A 24,237-nucleotide genomic window follows, 5' to 3' on the forward strand; every position below is an offset into this window, starting at 1 on the left:
CCTGAACTCATCAGGTCAATCTCTCATTAATAGTCTACACTTTCACAGCAATCTGACTGATGCCTCAAAGATTACAGTCAACGTAAATGAAAAGTTAGCATCGGGTTTATATCCAGATAGGATTGATTTTCAACATTTGTTAAAGTGTGCAACTATTTTGAAAAACAGTTTTCACACCAATCCAATTGTTCCTGTGTGGTGTGCACTCGTTTAAAAAACAAATTACAAGCATAATTTTGTTCTACAACCCTAACCCTGAGATCTACTGGAAAACCATTAAATCTGGCTTTTCTAACTGGCGGCTGGCAAAGCCTCTCTATATGGCCTGTGGAACCACTGTTCAAAAGCTGGTAAGACAAGCTGGTAGGTTCAAAATGCAGGTAAGTCAAATTCAAGATTTTTCTAGGGGCTGCTTCTCCAAACACAGGCCCTTCATGTCCCATGTTTGCTGCTGATATGCTCAGTAGTGAGCCTATATGCAGTAAATGAGGGAGGGAAACAGTCTCTCGTTGGATAGGCAGCGAACACCGGCAGCAGTGAGTGCGCTGAGGGTTGCTGGGCACAAGGGAAGCGAAGGTTCGGCAAGGCTGTAGCCCGTGGAGCAAAGGTACAGAGGGGCTGATGCCTGGGGAGTGAAGGTAAAGCAGGGTTGCAACCTTGGGAGCTAAAGTACGGTGGGGCTGGAGCATGGGAAGCAAGATATGATGGGGCTGGAGCCCAGGGAGCTAAAGAACAGTGGGGCTGCAATCTGGAGAGCCAAGGTATGGCAGGGCTGGAGCCCAGGGAGCCAAGGTGTAGTGGGACTGGAGCCTGGGGAGCTAAAGGACAGTGGGGCTGGAGCCTGGCGATAGTGAAGTTCTGGGGGGCCTGGGGAGGAGACGGTGCTGTGGCGCGCGTGTGTGTCTGTGTGTGTGTGTGTGTGTGTGTGTGTGTGAGAGAGATAGTGAGAGACTGGGTGTGGTGGGAATGAAAGAGTGAGTGTGGGAGTGTGTGGGAATGAGAGACTGAGTGTAGGAGTGTGTGCGAGTGAGAGAGTATGTGTGTGTGTATGGGAGTGAAATAGTGAATGTGTTGGAGAGAGGGAGAGTGCGTGTGGGAGAGAGGGAGAGAATGAGTGAGTGTCTGCCTTACTCCCAGTCTCAGGTTTCTCACTCACTGTCACCACCACACGCCAACACATACACACGCACCCACTCACAGTGGGTGAGGATGAGTGAGTGAGCACCCTCAGACTGGGAGTGAGCCACACACACACACACACTGGCCCTTTCACACACTGGTCATTTTTATTAATTACTCTTTTTTAACATAAAAATTTATTGCTTTACTTTTGCTCAGGAAGTGCTTCTTTGCTTAATCCCTCAATTTTTTTTTGGAATCCAGTTTATTTTTGTGCCAAACCTTATCTTTCTGAAATTTGATTGAGAAGAAAACATGCAGATGTGCTGTCCCCGCCACGCCCCCCACCAAATGAAATGCTTGGACAAGCCTGCATTAAATATTAATCCTTCAATAATCATATTAAGCAGTGTATTGAAGCAGAATCATTAATGTCCACTTTTAACTGTTATTTTCAGTTGTGATACGGTTAAAGAAGCTTCACAGAAATTAAACAAAAAAAAGTGAAATTTAAGTATAAAGAAAAATTGCCAAGAAGTTTCTTCATAGTATTCATAACCTCAGCAAAAGCTCTATCATGCAGTTGTTCGTGTTAATTCAAACTACTGTCTGTAGAAGGCAGGAATGACACCTAGGCCTGGATTTTTAGGATGGCAGGTTTTCTCTTCCAACGAGCATTAATTGACTGAAGACAGGAGTTTCCCTGCACAGTGGGGAGGAAGTCCCACCTCAGGGAGCTGACAGCCAATCTGATTGGCTGGCAACTCTCTAGCCCCGGCAACGCCAGAAGCTGCAGTGGGCAGGACTGCGACTGCAAGCAGTCTCCAAAGTCTCAGGAGCCTAGCACCAGGTAAGTGCGGGGGATCTCAGGGTTGGGGGCGGGAGGTGAGACTCTAGGTGTTGGGTTGGGTTGGTAGTCACTTTTTGGGCTTTCCCCCTGATCCTGAACTCCTCATGCCTGCTTGGAAATTGAGGCTGGTTGGGAAACAGCCATTAAGTGCTCATTATTTGGTTATTTGATGGCCTGAACTGGGGCAAGGGTGAGTCAGCCTAGGCTTTGCCCATCCCACTGTAAAATTGCAGAGAGGCTGAGGCAGGCGGGAGTCCGATGGGCTCCCCTGCCGCCTGCCCCCTCCCCACCCTGCCAGCAAACCTGCGTCAGGGAACAGAAAACTCTGCCCCATATGGGTGTCGATGAGACACCATATTTCAAAAACTCTCGGACCTGACCAAATACAATATATTAATAGCTTTGCCACTTGTTTATCACAATCAGATGCGCAAGTTTAAATGTAGTTTCACGTCACATGAAAACTTGGATAGATCTTTGAAATCATCATGTCTCTTTCAGTCTACAATGAACATTAGGCAGGATTTTCCCCCTTACGGGCTGGTGGAGGGGCGGGGGGTGTAGTTGAAGTGCTGGCATGCAAGAGGTGCATCTCCGATCGACACCTCCGATGTCCAGTTAAGGCCCGCCCAGCGTGATGCCCGCCAGGGAGTGCTGTGCGCTCCCTGTGTGGGCGGGGGGGTGGGGGGGAATCCCTAAACCTGAGAGTGCGCACTTTCGCGCACGCGCACCAAAGAGTGCACTCATCTCCCTGAAGCTAAGTGCTGCCTCAGAGATCGGCTCTACTGTCAAAAATATTAAAAATAGAAAAAAAATCCCTGACATGTCCCCTCATGTGATAAGTCCATAACTTTTTAAAAAACTTTAATTAAATTTTTTAAAACCTACATGAAACCTCATCCTGCCTGTGGATGAGGTTTCATGCTCTTTCTGAAGCTTGCCAGGGCTCCTGGCCTGCCTGCCAACCTTAAGGTTGGACGGGCAGGTCCATTAATTACTTCAATGACCTCAATTGACCACTGACAGGTCAGCAGGTGCGCAGCTGATTTTGCTGCACTCCTGCCTTCCTGAAAATTTAAATGGGGCGCAGTGACGTCGGGAGTTCACCGCCTGTCATTTTACGTGTCAGTGAGCAGGCCCCGCCCCCCTTTAGGAAAATCCTGCCCATTGTGTTGACACTGAGCACAGGAATACACAACCCTGCCAAAAGAAACGTTTAAGTCTCTTAACACAAATAGCTGTCCAGCCCTGGATCTGGGGCTATCTTTCATGCAAGCTGGGTCAGAAACAATTCATAAATAAAATATGGTCCATTGTTTTAATAGTAATCAATGCAATAGCCTTTTACTTAATGGCTAGAGTGTGATGCAGAATGATGGCAATGGTGCAGGTTCAATCCCTGCACTGTCTGTAGCAGTTCAAGGAGACCTGCCTCCTCACCTAGCCCCACACTTAGAGTGGTCCCCCTCAAGTTAGATATAACCAATTCTCCAATGGAGAGAGGGCCATATGGCCCTTTGTGGAAAATAACTATTCACTTACTAAGATAAAAGCAAAATACTGCAGATGTTGGAAATCTGAAACAAAAACAGAAAATGCTGGGAAAGGATCTGAAGGAGGATCATACGGACTTGAAACATCAACTCTTTTTCTCTCCCCACAGATACTGCTAGACCTGCTGAGATTTTCCCAGCATTTTCCGCTTTTGTGGTGTTAGCCATTTACTTAGTGACCTGAGATCCCTTGGCATGCACCCTTCTTCCCAAATGAGGGATATGAGGTTGTGCAGCAACCCAAAGTACTCTTCACTGCCCAAATGCAAATGGTGAATGATAATAATGTAATTCTAATTATTGTGTATATGCATCTTTGTTGTACGTTTATCGGGAGTTTTGAATTATGTCTTTTTAAAATGTAATTGACGCATAATTGTTTCTTCCCAGCTTACCCCAATATTGGATTTTTCTGCTCAAGCCTGTGGTCTTTGCACATTTTCCTTTGTGGAGGCTGATGAATGTTCTTGTGCTGGAGAAAGCATTGTTGGGAATTGTTTTGGGATAGGTCATGATTGTACATTTCATGGGTTCTGATTACACTGTTTTGTTGCACAATCTCTTTTCTCTTCCTTGCGACATGATCTAGGTCTTGAAGTTCTTGACTGACTGCTTCATAGTATCTCATGCCACAATCATCTTCAGAGCTAAATGATGTATCCGGGTAATTTATATTCTCTTCTCCCTCCTTGAGCTGGTAAATGGCATGATAGTAAGTTGCAGGCTCAGAAGAGGCACAAATGCCCTTTTCATCTAAAGTTGCAGTCATTTCTTGACCAACCTTCAGCCTCTTTGTTCGATTGGATGCTGTACGAGACCAGGCTCCACCAGACCCTCTCCTCAGCTTGTTCCAGGTACTCAAGCCAAAGCGACGCACAGCTGAACAACAAGGACAGAGGCATTTATTAACATACATTGTATTGATAAATTGTAAGATAAAGTAAAGCCTCCACAGAGCTCCAACTTGTGTTCATTGGGAACAGACAGAAGTTTTCAATTATTGGGCAGTTCACAAATTTACACACACACACACACGCACGCAATTTTCCATGCCCGCCGATGGGCAGTGTTCGGTGGCACGAGTGGACAATATGGCGCAATCGGTTTCACTCAACCCGCCAATGGCAGGCCACATTCTCTGCCATCAAACATTGTGAGTCTCATTGTAATACATCAACATGTCATTATTAGGCCAGCTTATCGGATTCGTCCACCCATGTCAGCAGGAAAACGTGCCTTCGTGTTTCACAGAAGCACATAAGCAACGTGCACCTGGCAGGCTGCACTGCACTTGGGACTTCAGGGTTTGTTTCCCTACCTTGTTTCGGTCAGCAGTCACAATCATCAGCGCCAGACTTCACAGATAGCACCACATCACTTTTAGGTGGAGGGCTCACGGTAGGTTTCTACCTACCAGATCTGCCACCTTTGGGTGGCTTTTCAATGGCTCCAGGGCTAGGGCTTGCTTGGGGAAGGGGCAGAAGTGGCCTCAGGCAAGGGAAGAGGCTGCAGGACTAGGGCTGTACTGGGTAAGGAGGGTAACCCAGGGTGTGTGTAGTGGCACATGTTGATCTGTGCAAGTGGCCTCAAGATGGTGAGGGCTGAGGAGGCAGTCTCCAGAGGAGATGAGGCCAGATAGCCATGTGAGGGTATGTGTGTGAAATGGGCAGTGAGTGAAATGCCAGTGAATGTGTGATGGGCTACAGTGTGTGTGTTTAGAGTGATGAGATGGTTGCCTTGGTGATGAACATTGAAGTCCCCCCACTCAGTGTACCTTCTGCGCCCTTGCCTCAGGCAAGCTGCGCCCTCAGTGCTTCCTCCAAGTGGTGTTCAGTACTGATTCATCAGCTGAGGACACCCAGGGCAACTCCCTCCTGACTGTGTACCACTGTGCTGCCACCTCTGCCGGGCCTGTCCTACCGAAGATAGGACATTATCTGTAAGTATGGTTCCGTGAATATAACTATGTCAGGCTATAGCTTGACTCATCTGTGAGACAGCTCTCCCAATTTTGGCATTAGTAAGGAGGTCTTTGCAGAGTCAACAGGGCTGAGTTTGCCGTTGTCGTTTCTGGTGCCTAGGTCAATGCCAGGTGATCCGACCAGTTTCATTCCTTCTTTGAGGAATTGTAGTGGTTTGATACAACTGAGTAGCTTGCTAGTCCATTTCAGAGGGCATTTAAGACTACTGAGAGTCTGGCATCGCATGTAGGCCAGACCAGGTAAGGTTGACAGATTTCCTCCCCTAAATGGGATTAGTGAACCAGATGGGTTTTTACAACAATCAACAATTGTTTCATGGTGATCATTAGATTTTTAATTCCAAATTTTTATTGAATTCAAATTCCACCATCTGCCATGGCAGGATTTGAACCCAGGTTTCCAAAGCATTACCCTGGGTCTCTGGATTATTCGTGCAGCCACAATACCACTACGGCATCGCCTCCCCTGCATTGTTCACTTTATCAGAAGGAGATGGGCAAATAATACATAATAAAGTTGCAATTATTGGTTCAAGGATTTGGGGGAGGGGCTAGGGTGGCAGGAATTAGACATCGGGGGGTAGGGGGTTCAGACATCGAGGGGCATGGTTGGGTCAGGAGGGGGTTATGGCCTGTGGTGGGTCGGGGGTGGGTCGGGGGTGGGGGGGGGGGGGGGGGGGGGGGGGGGGGGGGGGGTGGCGAGGTGGGTGTCTGGCTGGGTTGGCAGGTGAGTGTCGGGAAGGTGGAGTGGTATTGTGGCGGGGAAGGGGTTGTTGCTGCAGGGTGGGGGGGTGGTCGAGTTGGGTTGAGATGGTGGGGATGTCGGACCTACTAGGGGGTGTGGTTTGGTTGGGGTCTTGGGTGGGGTGGTGAGGGTGTGTCGGGCCTTCTGGGGTCAGGAGGGATCAAGTTGGGTCGGGGAATCCCATGGGGATTGGAGGGGTTGGAAAATACTGTGTGGAGGGGGGTAATCGGAGGGTGGGGGGAAACCACTGGGAGTCAGGGATTTGGGGGATTGGGGGTTTAGGGGAGTCTTGTGGGGGCAGCGGGTTTGTGTCTTTACAATAGTTACTCAGAAGTTAGAAGAGGTTTTAATTCTTCTAACTTTTTCTGGGTAACTATTTGTGTAACACAACTATAACCATCAGACTTTTGCGATTTAACTCACATTTTGGAATGGTTCCCAGAGCAGGGCAATTGCCTGGAGGAAGTTTGCACTCCTAAGCAATTACCGTGGTTCTGAGAGGGGTTCCTCAGCGCATCTTTGTGGCATCCCACAAATCCGACACTGGAATGTTCAAAAGTTACAGCCCATTAACTCTGTTTCTCTCTCCACAGATGTTGCCCGACTTCGAGTATTTCCTGATTTTATTTCAGATTTCCAGCTTCCGCAGTCTTTTGCTTTTATTATTTTGGATATTTTAAAATATGTTTTGGTAGTCAGAAAACTGAAAAATAAATGAGTTTTAGTTGTCAGGATTGGTGCTGGCAGTCACACTACAGCAGAGATAAAAGATTAACTGTTGGCTACTTTGTACTTTGGACTTTAATGAGGTGCGATATACATTGTGCTGAGCAGTGCAAGCTGCAACCTGACATCAATTGGAGGTGATAAAGTATAAAAAGGGAATTGCATCTTAACAAGGTGTGAAATACTGAGTGAACACCTGCTTCTGCACGAGCTACATAGGGCTTAACACACTGTACATGGCAAATTTGTAACTGAATATAATGGGAAACGATTAACACTTCTGCTCAGTTTAGATTGGACACTTTATGTGATGATGACTGTGTTATGTTTTTTGGTGGATTCTTTTTTGTACTAATCTTTCCTTAATACTCCATTGGTGGAAAATAATCAAGAGTAGTCCAGGAGTGAGGAGTGTGATTTGAGGATGAATTGATCTAACACGAAACATCCTGGACAATATCCAGGCTTGGGCTGGCAAGTGGCAAGTAACATTAATGCCACACAAATGCCAGACAATGATCATCCCTAACAAGAGAGAATCTAACCATCACCCCTTGATGTTCAATGGCATCACCATCACTGAATTCACCATTATCAACATCCTGGGGGTTACCATTGACTAGAAACTGAACTGGATTAGCCAGAAAAATACTGTGGCTACAAGAGCAGGTCAGAGGCTAGGAATCCTGCGATGAGTAACTCACCTCCTGACTTCCCAAGGCCTGTCCACCATCTACAAGGCACAAGTCAGGAGTGTAATGGAATACTCCACACTTGCCAGGATTAATGCAGCTCCCACAACACTCAAAAAGCTTGACACCATTTAGGACAAAGCTCACTTGATTGGCACCACACTTACAAACATTCATTCCCTCCACCACCGATGCACAGTAGCAGCAGTGTGTACCATCTACAAGGTGCACTGCAGGAATTCACCAAGGTTCCTTAGACAGCACCTTCCAAATGCACAACCACTACCACCTAGAAGGACAAGGGCAACAGATAGATGGGAATACCACCACCTGGAAGTTCCCCACCAAGCCACTCACCAACCTGACTTGGAAATATATTGCCATTCCTTCACTGTCGCTGGGTCAAAATCCTGGAACTCACTTCCTAACAGCACAATGGGTGTACCTATACCACATGGACTGCAGTGGTTCAAGAAAGTAGCTCACCATCACCTTCTCAAGGGCAACTAGGGATAGGCAATAAATGCTGGCCTAGCTAGTGAAGCCCACTTCCCATGAATGAATTTAAAAAAAAACTTAAATTTACAAGGAGCTCATTCCACATAGGTAATCTGTTGTTTTTAAAAACAGTGTCTACCTGTGGTTAACTTCACAGTGGTCAGTTTTGTGTATATTGTTTAGGCCTGGTGTTAATAGTATGTTAATTGTACTATTAAGGCTGAGGATACACAGGAGGAAAGCATTGATTGATAAAGCACCTTGAGCACATATAAAGAGAGACTTCTGGCAGCTCCTTGTTAGTATAGTGGTTAGTATCCCTACCTGTCACATGGGAGATAGGGATTTGATTCTCCTATTTGAAGAAATCATTGTCTAAATAATTACGTGCTGAAGGTGTTAAGGGTTGTTATCTTGTTAATTCGTTTAGTTTAGTGTTTATTTAAAAGAGCATATAAAGAGAGACTTGCCCATTTAAGGGGCTGTTAATTAGATTATTTGTTCATTTGTTTTTTGGTATACTTAAAAGAGTATAAAGAGACACTTGTGGAGCTCAGTTGGCTAGCATGTGATGCAGAATGTCGCTAATGGCATGCGTTCATTCCCTGCACTGGCTGCGATAGTTTGTCGTGGCCTGTCTCCTCAGCTTGCTCCACACTTGCAGAGTTGTATCTCTCAAACTAGATATAGTGAACTGTCTCTCTCTAATGGAGAGAAATGGCTATAACCCTTTTGTGGACTATGGCCAATTGTCAAACCCTGCCTCTTTAAGGGCAGTTAATTAGTTTAATTGGTATGCTCAAGAGTATAAAGAAATACCTGTCCTTTAGGGGTTGATCATTTGTATTTTAATTGCTCCAAGAGTATAAAGAGAGTCTTCTGCAAAATTGGGTGTTGGTGAGGGAGGAGGTAGACGTTTGTAATGCTGCATTCTGAAAATAAATCTAGCATTATGTAAAAGATGTGCATCTGGTTTCCTGCTTCACCAACTGACTTCAGATTGAATTAACACCTGGAACTGCAATTTAAGTTAAAACCATGTTATTGCTATCCTTTGACATTTTAAAGCTTTAGACTCATTTCCATCTCAATCTTCATTTGCCAATAAAAATTCAATTCTAGCAAAGTTGAGTGTTTTGAATATATAATCTGCATTTCCCTTTAAGCTCTTCTCCAGTGTACCAACATTAGCTTGAAGAGGTAGTGTGCCAAATTGCTCAGAATATTATAAATATGACTTTCACTAGGATGGAATATGTTTCCACTTCATCAGATGTGCATTGTGATTGTTATGTGCTTCTTTGGCAGCACATTTTTTTTACAAAAGTAATCTTAATAAAAAAGGAAAGCAAGCTAATGCAGATAGAGAAATCTGAAATAAAATAAACACAAAAGTGCTGGATTATACCAGTAGATCAGGCAGCAACTATGGAGTTATATGTTTCAGGCTGACCACTTTTCATCAAAACAACAGCTGATATTTATATAGTGCCTTCAACATAATGAAAGTTTGATCAAGGAGGTAGGTTTTAAGGAGTGTCCCAAAGGAGAAGAATGAAGTAAGGAGGCTGAAAGGAGAGAATTGCAGATCTTAGGGCTAGGCAACTGAAGACACACGCACCAATAGTGGACCAGTAATAATTGGGAGAATAATATAATTGGCAGTTATAATTAAGGGACCGGAATTAGTAAAGTGCAGATATTGCAGAACATTGTGGAATTGGAGGGGGTTACAGAGATAGAGAGGGCAAGGCCATTGAGGGACTTGAAAACAAGGGTGAGAGTTTAAAAATTAAGACATTGCTTGACTGTAATTTAAAAAGGACCAATTCATTATCTAATATATCTGTTAACAATTTAGACAACATACTCCATTGGTTTGAGTGCTGCTACAGATAATCTGTGTGATTGCACCAAGTATTATATACCAATTCAACATTCCTGATTGTGCTACTTCAGTTTATCAAAAGTAAACATTACTCCCTCTGCTGGATAACTAAAGTACAACTCTGGCAGCCACACCAGTGAGCACTGTAAGTCTGTTAATAAGAAACATTAAAGTTCAAGCTGCTAGACCTTCCTTGTCTTTACTTATTTAATTGTCAGTTGCAGCTAATTGTAATTTTTTAATGATTGTTTGGTGGTGCGTGCACAATTAGTTTTGGCCTGTATCTCCATCTTGGAAAGAACTTCCATGTCTTTCTGAATGATTTAAGAGCTTTATCCATTTCATCTCGGCTTAAGCTTCAAAAGATATGAGATAAGGGAAAACATCTTTGCCTTAAGTATTTATTCATCTTGCTTCCAACTGTAAAACTCTATTGTCCTGGAGCACCAGCAGCAACTTCTGTACTGTGTAACTTTGTTACGCTGCAATTCAGCCTCTGGGCTGTGTGCTTGTTTCTTGAATAAAATACCATTAATTAAAGCAGAAAGAATGTGTTCATTCAGATGATGGAGTTTTGTTTTATGTTCTGGGCTCCAACAGGAACTGGGGTGAGACTGCCCAAGCACACTGCAGTTAGCATTGTTCCATTAAACCGTCATTCCACAAGGGTGGACTGGATTTAATCTAGTTCTAAACTCTCTCACCACTCTGTGCCAATGGTTGCATTAATACATCACGCAAGAATGCAGAAATGAAGAGGTGACTGGGAGATGGATAAGCACAGAACAAAATGTTCTTGGCATTTTTCAACAGTAAAATATTATCAGCTACAGATTCAAGATAAGTTAGCAATGATTTGTAGCCGAGTTTACAAATGTCATCAAATCGGAGCAACAAAGCAGGGAGGCAGTGGTGTGGGGTTACAGTATTTGTTCTCCTCACATTAGCTTTGCATCTTATTAATGGGCAGAAAGCAAGCGGGTCACATCGCTGGCAATGGCTGACAAAATATTTCATGTGGTGGTTCAATAACTTCATGAGCCAACTTTCATTCCCATTTTCCTACAGTGAACTGCCACAAGATCCCCTTTTGGGCCCTAAATTATTTTAGAAATAATCTCAAGTATTTTCTCAGTTTGTCAGTCGCCTGTGGGGAAATTTCATCTACCTAGTTACTTTTATACAAATTTGAAAGTGACCTGCGTGCAAGCAGCAGATGCAAGGTTTTGTGATCAGTTGAACTAGGTTGTGTCAGTGAGAATGGGAAACATCACAAACTGTGAATAAAGGAAAAGACACACATTGTTGCCCTTGTGCAATTAAAACATGTTGGCATCGATCCGAATGACTGTTCTTCACTCCAGAAGCAGAGACAGCAACTTCATCCAAATAGCCCTTAAAAATCATAGAATAGTTACAGCAGAGAAAGAGGACATGAAGAACATAAGAAACAGAAGCTGGAGCTTGTCATTTGGTCTTTTGTGTCTGCACTTGATCATGGCTCATTATCTATCTCAACTCCACCTTCCTGCACTATCCCTTGGTGCACAAAAATACACCAACCTGTTGAATATACTCAATGACTGAACATTCAGAGCTCTCAGGGTTAGGGAATTCCAAATATTCTCAATCCTTTAAGAAATTTCGCATCACAATCCTAAGTGACCAATCTCTTATCCTGAGACTGTGATTCAGTGCTCTGGATTCCCCAGCCAAGGAAAACATTTCTCTGCATCTACCTTATCAAGTCCCTTAGGAATTTTATGTTTCAATGTGATCACCTCTCATTCTTCTAAAGTTCAAGGAATATAGACCTAATCTATTCAATCTCTCCTCATAATATTTCCCAGTCTCTCACCATTCAAAAAATATTCTTTTTCATTTTTTTTTCTACCAAAGTTGATAACTCCTAACTTCACCACATTGTGCCACTCATCCAATCCGTGTATTTTTATTATTATTCATTCACGGGATGTGGGCTTCGCTGGCCGGGCCAGCATTTATTGCCCATCCCTAATTGCCCTGAAGAAGGTAATGGTGAGCTGCCTTCTTGAACCGCTGCAGTCCATGTGGTGTAGGTACACCCACAGTGCTGTTAGGGAGGGAGTTCCAGGATTTTGACCCAGCAATGTGTGCAATTCTGGTCGTCACATTACCAGAAGGATATGGAGACGTTGGAGAGGGTGCAGAGGAGGTTTACCAGGATGCTGCCTGGTCTGGAGGTTATTAGCTATGAGGAGAGGTTAGAGAAACTTGGATTGTTCTCACTAATGCGACAGAGATTGATAGAAGTTTACAAAATTATGAGTGGCATGGACAGAGTAGATAGTCAAAAGCTTTTTCCCAGGGTGGAAGAGTCAATTACTAGGGGACATAGGTTTAAGGTGAGTAGAAAACTATAGAGGGGATGTGCGGGGCAAGTTTTTTACGCAGAGTATAGTGAGTGTCTGGAATTCGTTGCCATAGGAGGTGGTGGAAGCAGGTACCATAGATGTGTTTAAGAGGCAGCTTGACAAATACATGAATAGGTTGGGAATAGAGGGATGCAGAACTGGAAGTGCAAAATATTTCAGTTGTCGGGCAATATGATGGGCGCAGGCTTGGAGAGCCGAAAGGCCTGTTTCTGTGGTGTACTTTTCTTTGTTCTTTGTTCAATCTCCCAAGCCTTGCAGGCCAAATGAGCTGTCCGTCAGCACCTCAGAGCCTGGACACTAGCGTTTTTTTTAATTCGAAGTAACTCAGTTTAGAATGATATCTTAGGTTATATTTATTTATTTTGTGAACAGTTTATGAACGTGCACCCTTAACACACACGGAAAATGTATGAAAATATTGGGTCAAGCTAATTGTAAAATCTTTTTATAGGGATGATCTCTCTGCAGTCGCTTTGTGCCGCCCTCACTGTTTACGTTCCCACGTAACTTCGTACGGTCATCAAACTTCGATACATTACAGTCCCCTCATCTAAGTCATGGATATAGATTTTAACTAGATGACGCCCAAGTACCGATCCTGCCGATTGTGTAAATTATCGCAATCAGCCACCCTGTGACAGCATTCATTAGCAACGTCCTGTTTGTTCAAATTAACACTCAGGTACCAGGAACTGAGCAGATATCCTCAAGAGATGCTCATTAGAAAGTTGGTTTCTCACAAGTTGTGACAAGAATACACACTGGATGAATGCAAACACCAGTTAAATACCAGTGAACAAGGTAGCATTATATGGAAGACAGACATAGGTTATGGGAGAGGGGAGAAATATGAAAATGCAAAATAAAAATGAGCATTGAAGCCGAATCTTCCCATCAACGAATGGAAAATACTTTCTAACAGGTAAAGGACAGAGAGTTTAGAGTGATACACTCAAGACCTTCAAACTGAACGCAAGAAACGGCAATCTATCTACGAGTGAACAACGAGGTTGAAACAGTGGGTATCAATAAATTGATTGCAACTTTTCAAATATGCAAAATAATTTATCCTGTTAAATTTTATCCTAAACCCTCAATCGCAACTCACCATAAACAACGGATGATCTCCACTCGTCCCAGACCGAATTCTCCACCTGTCTTCCCTGTGCCATATCCTGTTCCTATTGGAAAGACTTGGCTGTGTTTAAAACGAGAAAATAAACTTTAAGCTATAAATCTACGTAGGACAAAATAGGAGAAATTTGGATTTTATTCCGTGGACGAAATTCTTCTGAGCTGTAATGGAATGCAGCCGTCAGAAACTGGTGCCTTCCGAATTGAAAAGGAAAGCCTTATTTCCTGGTAATGGTTATCACAGCACAAACATTAACTTCTCGCTAAAAGCATTTACTTTAAACTCACTTGCCGGCCAAACGAGCTGTCCGTCATCATGTCATAGCCTGGAAATTAGCATTTTTTAAAGAATTCGAAGTAGCTCGGGTCTTGTTTATTTTGTGAACTGTTTATGAACGTGAACCCTTAATAAACACGGAATGTACATGAAAATATTAAAGTGTTACTGGATCAAGCTAGTTGTAAAATCTAAAACGGTGATGCATTTTTGTCCCATCACCGCCACCCCCCCCCCCCCCCCGCCGTCCCCCGAGCTTTGAGCAAAACTTAAACTCCTTGTTTGTCTCCCATCGATTATTACTAGTCGCTCCAGAGGTAATATCTAGAATGGGTAATTGAATCAAAGTCATAGGAACAAAAATATACTTGGCCGCTGAAATGGGTGGCTTCAGTTTTACAGCCACCGATCTAGAGAAAATCCAACTTGTACAAGACAACAAAAACCTTGGGGTTGATTGGACAGGGTGGAGACATGAAGCATGGTTATAGGCATTTAGAGGACAATGAGTTTTTGACCGTGGCCAACTAGCAGGTAAATTCTGGAGAAATACAAAACCATATGTTCAGTTTAGTAGCTACAGGTCAATGATTCCCAGCTCTACTTCACCACCATCAGTCTCAGCCTTTCCATCATTCCATAAACTGCTTATTCAGCATTCAATCTTGGATAATTCATCACTTACTTCAGCTGAACATTAGGAAGTCCGAAGGCATGGTCTTCAACATCCATTACAACTTCAGCACCATCGCTACTGACACCATCCACCACCTTTGCCAATATCTCAGGCTGAATGAGGCTACAAGATATTTTCAACTTCGCATCCTAATCAAATGAGCCGCACTCTGACCCCTATCCTCCTGTAAAGGTTGCATCTGTGGCATCACCCACATAATATCCTATTTCAGCCCACCCGCTGCTGAAATTCTCATTTATGCTTTTGCCACTTTCACTCTCTGTGAACTTCAGTTAATTTAAAACGTCATTATCTGCACCTAAAACCGCACAAAGTCCTGCATCTTTGATGGCCTACATTGAGCATGGGTGCTCTCATGACTCGTTAAATTTTTTCATCCTTGCATAATTTTCTCTGCTCCTACCCTGACTTCCCTGTTCATCTGACTCCAGCCTCTTGTGAAACCCCCTTCCTTTTGCCTAGTGATTGTGCCTTCAGTCAACTAGATGCAATTACTTCCCTCTCTAAACCCACCTCTGGGATCAAGCTTCTGATTACCCCTCTTAAAATCGCCTTCTTTAGCTCAGTCCATTGTTTTCTTTATATTTCTGACATGTATCTTGCAACATTTTTCTACATTTATACAGCACGTCCAATGTAAGTTGTACATCAACTAGACATAGGAGTTCTTACTCATAATTATAACCAAACTGCCAAATTCCCTTTGTATTCTAATGGATCATCAGCTTCAACTTACACTCATCGAAAACACAATGAATTTGAAAGAAGAAAGGTTGGACTTGGATTGTAGTGATAGGAGTTTCAGGGGCTTTTTTGAGGAGTGATTATCATTGATGATTGTGAAGGTGGTGGAGACAAGTTGATGATGGGAGCAAGAATAGGGCTGAAGAGGCAGGTTGGTGATCAGAATGGGATGGGAGTAAATTGAGAAAGTAGATGCTCAGGGAATTCATAGACAATTTGAGTGTAATCAAAACTGAGAAGATGACTATGATATATTGACATTTAAACATATAAGACAGGTTGTGTTGGATTTCCTGTGGGTCAGGAAAAAAAAGCCTGAATTTGCACCATTTGTACAATTATGTCAATATTAATTCACACCGAAATTCTCCATGCATCAAAAACCCAGCTGAATAGCAATATAACCTAAAAATGCCCTTTGCTTCAGTGATTTATTGGACGAATCCAGCATTGTTCATCAAGTCTCTGTACAGCATGTACACTCCTTATTCTATCAATACTCTTGTTTAAAGAGCTGTCAGGAACAGTTATAATGCTTATTGTGCTCTTTATAACCTATGCAATATAAACAAGATTATTTTTCCTGAGTTTGACACAGCAGCACAAAAGGATGGTTTCACAGGTCGCCCAAAGAACAGTCATCCAACTGGCTCTCATCATTTTAAGAGCCAATTCTAAGGCCTTTTAACATCAACATACTGAAATTTTACAAAATTGATTAAAAGTTTTAAGTGTTTTTTGGAGCAATATAATAAAGATGAAATGTCAGCAATGACCTACAGCTCTGATCATCCAGTATGTAGAGGTTGCGGATTTGGGAGGTGCTATCGAAGAAGCCTTGATGTTTCTGTACTAGCTAACTGTAGTACAGTAGCAGCCAGGTTTGCCAAGTTGAAAGAATTTGGAATGGCACATTGTTAAGTCATTTTAAAATGTTTTTGTTCTGGCTATTGTAATTAAGACACACTTCCTTCAACCTAATATCAACACTGTCAACTGAATACATCAAATATGTTTGGCAACTGCATACATGAACACACTGGTCGACTATTTCAGTCCATTGAATTAAATATAACAGAAATGCGCTTTTAACAAAGTTTCAACCTTTCCACTCAATCTGAAGCTGTCAACTGAAAGAAGTCATTGGATATGTACATAGGGATGTAGGGATATTTCATTTATCTTGTTTGTATTACTTTATAACACTTTAATATTTTATATTAGGCTGCCACAAATTAAACTTCTCTGTAAAAAGATATTATTGTCTTCATTAAGGTGATGGTCTCTAAAGTAATGTAGTCACAAATTTAAAATAAGCATTTGCACACTTTACAAATCTATTACGAACTGCTTTTATTTATAACATTTGAGCAAGATTTGCATACAAATTCAGAACACTAATGGATCAAGCATAAATGCCCTTAAAACCATTAAAAATTATAATGAATGCAAACAGTAATGTCTCTGTAAAGTTTTCGAAGGACTTGCACAAAAAAAACTGACCTGCACTAAAGGACCTTTAAAAATTTTATGCAAAATGGTGTTTTTAATGTCCAACCATCCCGCATCAACAGCAGATGGTAAATTCATAAAGACAAACTTTTACTACTTTTACCATTACTAATACTACTACATGTAAAAAAGTTTTACTTGAATTCATGTTAAAAACAAGTTGTTCCTTTATACAATCTTGAGGTGAGTTTTACTTAGGAGTAAAATCACACAATAATCAGCACCATAACTGTTGGCCCTCACTATAACAAAAGTTCAATTTATTAAATGTCCTATTGTCAATATCTAGACAGACAATTCGCAGGAAGAATTTCATCGGTACAGCTGAGCTGGTGCTTCAAGAGTCTGTTCACATAAGCAGAGCCATTTCTCTCAATGCAGCTCAATGTGGTCCAGGTCGAATTAGCATGTCAAGAAACATTGGCGGATGTGGCTGAGCTGGTGTCTGGGAGTCCATTTTGTTGTGCTTCAAGTTGAGACACTGTAGCTTGTCGCTGAGCAATGGCAGCAGCTGAATGCTTGCATTTCTCTGAACCACATTGACAGGTAAAATATTTACTCTTGATGTCCCAGAACCTGTCTCCATAATCAAAACTAAGAAACAAATACAGCAGGGTGTTAAAGGTGTCCTTTAAAAATAAAGAAAATGGTTCTCCTCAAGCAACACTCTTCTGTCTCTTAACAGTATTGTTATTTTACAGGTTGACTGCAGCACTACATTCGTCACTGAACATATATTGAACACCACTTTTATACTGCAGGTGTCTATTTATTATCTGCATTTTCTTTGCAGCAGTATGAACCATGTTATCAATTATTGTGAGGGGAATTAATTAAAAAAGTAGGGAGATAATGCTTCAGTTATACAAGGCATTGGTGAGACCACATCTGGAGTATTGTGTACAGTACTGGTCTCTTTATATAAAGAAAGATGTAAATGCGTCATAAGCAGTTCAGAGAAGGTTTACTAGACTAATACCAGAAATGGGCAGGTTGTTTTGAGGAAAGGTTGGACAGGTTAGGCGTGTATTGACTGGAACGTAGAAGAGTAAGAGATGACTTAATTGTAATAATTAAGATCCTGAGGAGTCTTGATACGATGGATGTGGAGAGGATGCTTCCTCTTGTGGAACAATCTATAACTAAGGGTCACTGTTTAAAAATAAGGGGTCACTCATTTAAGACAGAGATGAGGAGAAATTTTTTCCCTCAGAGGGTTGAAAGTCTTTGTAACTTTTCTTCAAAAGGCGATGAAAGCAGAGTCTTTGAATATTTTTAAGGCAAAGCTAGACAGATTCTTGATGAACAAGGGGGATGAAAAGTTATCGGGAGTAGGCAGGAATGTGGGGTTGAGGTTACATTCAGTTCAGCCAAGATCTTAATCAGTGGCAGAGCAGGCTCGAGGGACCAAGTGGCCCACTCCTGCTCCAAATTTGTCTGCTCGCATAATAGATATATACTGCTTGTTCCATACTGTTTGGAAACGTATCCAACCCACTGTAATATTTCAAGCAAGTGAATAGCCAAGCATCCAAAGAATGCCTCCCATTTAATCCACAAGCCTGAACTGAGGCAAGTTAGGCCTCAGGTTGTTTCATATTTTGCATCACGATGACAATTAAACCACTTCAAAATGAACCAAAATGTGTACTAACTGGCCTCCAAGGAAAATGATCATTTCAAAACATTTTAGCATGGAATTTGTCCCTTAGCCACAAAGATACCTGTAGTGTACAGCAAGCAAACAGAAAAGTGAAGACTTGGAGTCTATATCCCATAATTCTTCTATACAGCTGTAGTTGAGAGTGCTATCCTTTTTAGATGTCTCTTCTGGTACTGTTATCTTAGGAAATTAGACTCTTTAAGGGTACAGAGATTATTGAAGGGTATGTGATGAACAGATTTTTCTTGACAAGGTCGGCTCTAAGAATTTTGACGGAATTAAAGTGTCAAGGGCAATGAAAATCACCCCTTGTCTCAGTATTACTGTTGAATGCATCCCTCAGATTGGTTCCTGAACTTGTTTGTGTCCTTCTCTATAAGAACTTTTAGCAAGAGTTTGACGTATGGATGGTGACATGCACTCATGGTATGACTCACTGACTATTTTAATGCATTGGAATAGTCTTAAATATATAATCTAAAGTTAGACATCTGTAATAGTGTAACTTTTTTTCTTTTTGTTGTTATTATTCATTTAACATGTAATTCTATAATGAATGAGCAATGTACTCAAAATGAATTTCCGTATGGACAATAAGGTGAAATTGAGTTCTGAGATATCTATTTTGTTGCAATATTTAAATGTATTATTAGTTGAGAACTCAAAAATTATTAAATATTTACCCTAGTTCCTCGCCAGACTTGATGTCTCTGCTACTGAAGAATGCAATTCTTGGAAAACGAAGATCCTGGTGTGACATGAAAACTCGCACAGGGATCAGATTTGGCTCACACAGATGATTTATAAAACGGCTGACATTTCCATAGTAACGAGCATCAATGCAGTACACCTCCCCTTCCTAAAAATGAAACAGTAACAGTTAACTCCTCCCTCAGGTAAAAACACTGGGAATGTAATGACAATGGTACTTAGAATGGTTATGCTTAGAATGGAGAGTATGAAGTACTTCAAAGAATTAGTGCACATTCCCATGCAGGTATGCTTCTCCTTTTGAATGATAACCTAAAGTACTTAAAAAAAAAAACATTTTAATGTAAAGATATGCATGTGTCAATTACAATTGTCAGCCTTTCAGTGAATTCTATAAACTGAAGGCAACAATGGCAGGTCACACAATTTTGCAATGGTACTTCAAACAAAACAGAAAATATAACCTTTGGTAATAAATTAACAGCACACAATATTGCTTTTTTCAGGTTGTTTTGTAAATTATTGTGGCAAAAAAATAGAAGCTAGGATTGTTCACTTTAGAGCAAAGAGGCTAAGGGGAGATTTAAAAGAAATGTTCAAAATTATTAAGAGTGTTAAAGGGGGAACTGTTTCCACTGGCAGGACAGTCAGTAACCAAAGGACACTGATTTAAGGTAATTGGTAAAATCCAGAGGGGAGCGGAGGAGAAAATTTTTATGCAGCGAGTTATGATATGAAATGCATTGTCTGAAAGGGTGGTTCCAGCAGATTCAATAGCAACTTTAGTGAAAAGGGGGATTGGATTTATACTTGAAAATGAATTTGCAGGGCTATGTGGAAAGTGCTCTTCCAAAGAGTTGTAAAGGTACAATGATTTGAATGATTGTTTTTTGCTGTATGGTTCCATGATTTTACTTTCAGTGAAAAGGTTAGTTTGTTGATTTGGGTCATCTACTACCAAGTCTGTGCCTTATTAAACAACTAAAGGCCATGTGGTGCCAAAGTCACTGTCAGGCTGCTATAAAGATCTGCTATCTTGCACATTTAATTGTTTTGTGCTCCAATGGGGACATACAAACATACAAATTAGGAGCAGGAGCAGGCCCTCAAGCCTGCTCCACCATTCAATACAATCGCGGCTGATCTGATTGTAACCGTAACTCCATATTCCCACTTACCCCGATAACCTTTTACCCCCTTGCTTATCAAGAATCTATCTACCTCTGCCTTAAAAATATTTAAAGACTCCGCTTCCACTGCCTTTTGAGGAAGAGTTCCAAAGACTCACGACTCTCAGAAAAAGTTTTGCCTATTTAAGACGACCCCTTATTTTTAAATAGTGACCCCTAGTTCTAGATTCTCCCACAAGAAAAAACATCCTTTCTACATCGACCCTGTCAAGACCCTTAGGATCTTAAAGGTTTCAATCAAGTTCCTCCTTATTCTTCTAAACTCCAACGGATACAAGCCTAGCCTGTTCAACCTTTCCTCATAAGCTTATCTGCCCATTCCAAGTATTAGTCTAGGAAACCTTCTCTTAACTGTTTCAAATGCATTTACATCTTTCTCAAATAAGACCAGTACTGTGCACAGTACTCCAGGTGTGGTTTCACCAACGCTAGGTGCAACTGTAGCACAACCTCCCTACTTTTGTTATCAATTCCCCTCGCAATAAACTATAACATTCTATTAGCTTTCCAATTTATTTGCTGTGTCTGCATACTAAACTTTTGCGATTCATGCACAAGGAGACCGAATTCCCTCTGCATCTCAGAGCTCTGCAATCTCTCACCATTTAGATAATAAGCTTCTTTTTTATTCTTCCTGCCAAAATAGACAATTTCACATTTTCCCACATTATACTCCATTTGCCAAATCTTTGCCCACTCATTTAACCTATGTAGCCTATCCCTTTGTAGCCTCCTTGTGTCCTCTTCACAACTTACTTTCCTACCTATCTTTGTGTCATTAGCAAATTTAGCAACCATACCTTTGGTCCCTTCATCCAAGTCATTTATATAAATTGTAAAAAGTTGAGGCCCCATCACTGATCTCTCTGGCACACCACTTGTTACATCTTGCCAAACAGAAAATGACCCATTTTAGCCTACTCTGTTTCCTGTTAGCTAGTCAAGCTTCAATCTATGTCAATATGTTACTCCTACACCATGAGCTTTTATTTTCTGCAATAACCTTTGATGTGGCACCTTATCAAGTGCCTTCTGGAAATCTAAGTAGAGCATATCCAACATTCCTCTCTGCTTCCCTAGTTATGCAGTTTGTGAGAACACCAGTCCCAGCAAGGTGCAGGTGTAGATTGCCCCAACAGTACAGACCCCATTTTCTCTAGTACTGGTGTCAGTGGCCCAGAAACCAAATCCACTTCTCCCACATCAGTCTTTGAGCCACGCATTCATTTCTCTAACCCATTTGCCCTATGCCAATTTGCATGTGGCTTAAGTAATAATCCAGAGATTATTACAATTGAGGTTCAGCTTCTTAATTTTGTCCCTTGCTCCTTATACTGATGATGTAGAACCACCCTCCTTGCCCTGCCTATGTCGTTGGTACCTACATGGACCATGACAACTGAATCCTCACCATCCCGCTGTACGTTTCTCTTCAATCCTGAGCAAATATCCCAAACCCTGGCACCGGGCAGGCAGCACAGCTTTCTGGACTCTTGCTCTTTGCTGCAGAGAACAATATCAATTCCCCTCACTATACCGTTTCCTACGAACACTACATTCCTTTTTGTCCCCACCACTTGAATGGCTTTCTGTACCCTGGTTGCATGGTCAGTTAGCTCATCCACCCTGAAGCCCCACTCTCATTCAAGTAAGCTGAAAGTACCTCAAACCTGTTGGACAGTTGCAGAGGTTGAAGCTCCTGCACTCCTATCCTCTGGGTCCCCTTACCTGCCTCAGCTGCAATCACAGCCTCCTGTCCCTGACCACCCTCCAAAATCAGAAGACCCTATCCGAAGAAATGTGACCACCTCCTGGTACAAAGCGTCAAGGTAACTTTTCCCCTCTCTGATGTGTCGCAGAGTCTGCAGCTCAGCCTCCAGCTCAATGGCACTGAGCCAAATCCTTGAGCCATAAACACTTACTGCAGACGTATTTGCCCTGGGTGACATTGGAATCAAGGAGTTCCCACATGCTGCAGCTGAGGTACATCACCTGTCCTGCCATCCATCCTTAATGTGTTTCAAGGTAACTACGTATTATTTTATTCAGTTGCTTATTTTCCTTTTATGTAATTTATTAATCTTACCACAGGTTTCTGTGCTATTTTAAATCTAAGCAATAGAATAGCCCTTAACCACTTACCAGGTACTCAGCAGATAGCTTGCTTCTTTCCCCTGCAGTAGAGTAAGAACCAATTCCTACAGGGTGAAAAATTAAAAGGAACACCTTCTTCCCCTAACTCCCTCAATTCACCAAACTCCCATCAAGTTCAAGTTGCACTCCAGTACTAGGTAACACTGAGATACCTGTATTTATTTATTTTTATTCATTCACAGGATGTGGGCTTCGCTGGCTGGGCCAGCATTTATTGCCCTTCTCTCTTCCCATCATGAATCAGCTGGTGGAGCTGCCGATGTGTCAGGGCGGAGGGCCTCCCATTGGCCCTCCAGCCTCAGAAGCCAGCCACCATCTTTTACTGGATAATAAGCCTGCTCCCTGCCATTAATAGGCCTGGCCCTTTAAAAATTTGGCTGAGTGTATCTGAAACATGCTACGCAGGGTGGATACCCAGAGCTGGTCTTGACCTTGGTTCCTGGCACTGGATTGAAAATCCAGCCCATAGTTTCATTCCTGACCTGCGTTTGAGTCAGTACATACATAGGAGAACTCTGCAGTTGATTTTTTTTTGTAATCTATCTAGAAGTTATTTCCTTGTTTTTGTGAAAATAAATTGGCTTCATATCAGGGTTGACTGATTGCATAGTTATGTTTGGCAAATAATTAATAATAAGCACATGACAGCAGAAGCAAAACATCACTATGGATATGCAACATAAAGGGTACAGGAAAATAAAAGCTGCAAACTACAACAAAATTTACTCAGGATTTAAACACCTGCCATTCCTGATGGTTAGTACAGAGGATAACAGACCTTCCAGCATGAGCACAAGCTAAAAGGAACAGACAGGGGGAGAAGGATAAGGTGAGAAGGCCTTTTGGATACAAGGGTGGCTTCAAATCAGTGGGATTCAATTTGCAGAGATGTTTACAACTTTCACCCCTTAGACTGCAACACACAATCTGCCTTGTATTCTAACAGGTATTCAATCATTATGTTTTTTTTTTCTTAAGTACCATTTTCCTGCATCTTATGCAACTGTGGAAGTGTTGATTTCTTAGAAAGCCTTGGACAATGCTCAAACAACTTTGGTCTTTTTTGAACAGAAATGTAAGTTATTCAGTCTAAAACATCAACTACTACAATCCATCTTTACAACATCACAACAAATCTTGCAACTTTCAAAACAAAATTGAATACCTATAAAAATTGTGGTTTCTAGAAAAGCTTTTGTTGGGATTTTAAGTTGCTCTGGGATATACCTTGATCCTCTTATAATAGTTTTTCCCCCTTAATTTGTTTTTTTTGGTTCAATTTTAATTTAATGGTCTCTGCATTTATTCATTTGTGCCATTTTCTTCCATTTCTTTCAATCCATTATCTACAATAACATTTGTAACCAATGAGCTTTGGGGAATTTGGGTGGGGTGGGGAGGTGGGGGGCACACAATCTTCCTATCAGTATAATTTTTCTGTGCTCATCAGTGGCTTTACTCAATGTGTCAACAGGCAAATTAATCACAAAAAAGTTGCCTGATTTGAGTACATTTTATTGGGTATTGCTCTGCATCCTAATCGGAGTTCCAACAGCCACAATTTTTAAAAATTAATTACGGGATGTGGGTTGCACTGACTAGGCCAATATTTACTGCTTATCCCTAATTGCCCTCGAGAAGATGGTGGTGAACTGCCTTCTTGAACCAGTGAAGTCCACATGGTGTCGA

At 41.9% G+C, this 24,237-nt stretch overlaps 2 protein-coding genes across 15 annotated transcripts in view; both read right to left on the bottom strand.

The window, feature by feature from the left end:
- The window catches only part of LOC121280818 (probable voltage-dependent N-type calcium channel subunit alpha-1B), a 432,340-nt gene extending 418,597 nt beyond the window's left edge, over positions 1-13,743 (bottom strand). For both annotated transcript variants that reach the window (XM_041193082.1, XM_041193081.1), the window contains exons 1-2: positions 13,575-13,743; positions 3,918-4,401 (exon numbers count right to left, since the gene is read on the bottom strand). In XM_041193082.1, the coding sequence (XP_041049016.1) occupies positions 3,918-4,401; positions 13,575-13,638 (548 nt within the window). In that variant the 5' untranslated portion in view covers positions 13,639-13,743. The remainder of the gene's footprint in view (positions 1-3,917; positions 4,402-13,574) is intronic.
- Positions 13,744-16,654: 2,911 nt separating this feature from the next.
- ehmt1b (euchromatic histone-lysine N-methyltransferase 1b) overlaps positions 16,655-24,237 on the bottom strand; it is a 171,579-nt gene continuing 163,996 nt past the window's right edge. For all 13 annotated transcript variants that reach the window (XM_041192991.1, XM_041192994.1, XM_041192999.1 and 10 more), the window contains 2 exons: positions 19,177-19,352; positions 16,655-17,424 (listed from right to left, as the gene is read on the bottom strand). In XM_041192991.1, coding sequence (XP_041048925.1) covers positions 17,241-17,424; positions 19,177-19,352 — 360 coding nt within the window. In that variant the 3' untranslated portion in view covers positions 16,655-17,240. The remainder of the gene's footprint in view (positions 17,425-19,176; positions 19,353-24,237) is intronic.

Source organism: Carcharodon carcharias, chromosome 8, assembly GCF_017639515.1.
Source record: "Carcharodon carcharias isolate sCarCar2 chromosome 8, sCarCar2.pri, whole genome shotgun sequence".
NCBI classification, from domain to species: Eukaryota; Metazoa; Chordata; class Chondrichthyes; order Lamniformes; family Lamnidae; genus Carcharodon; species Carcharodon carcharias.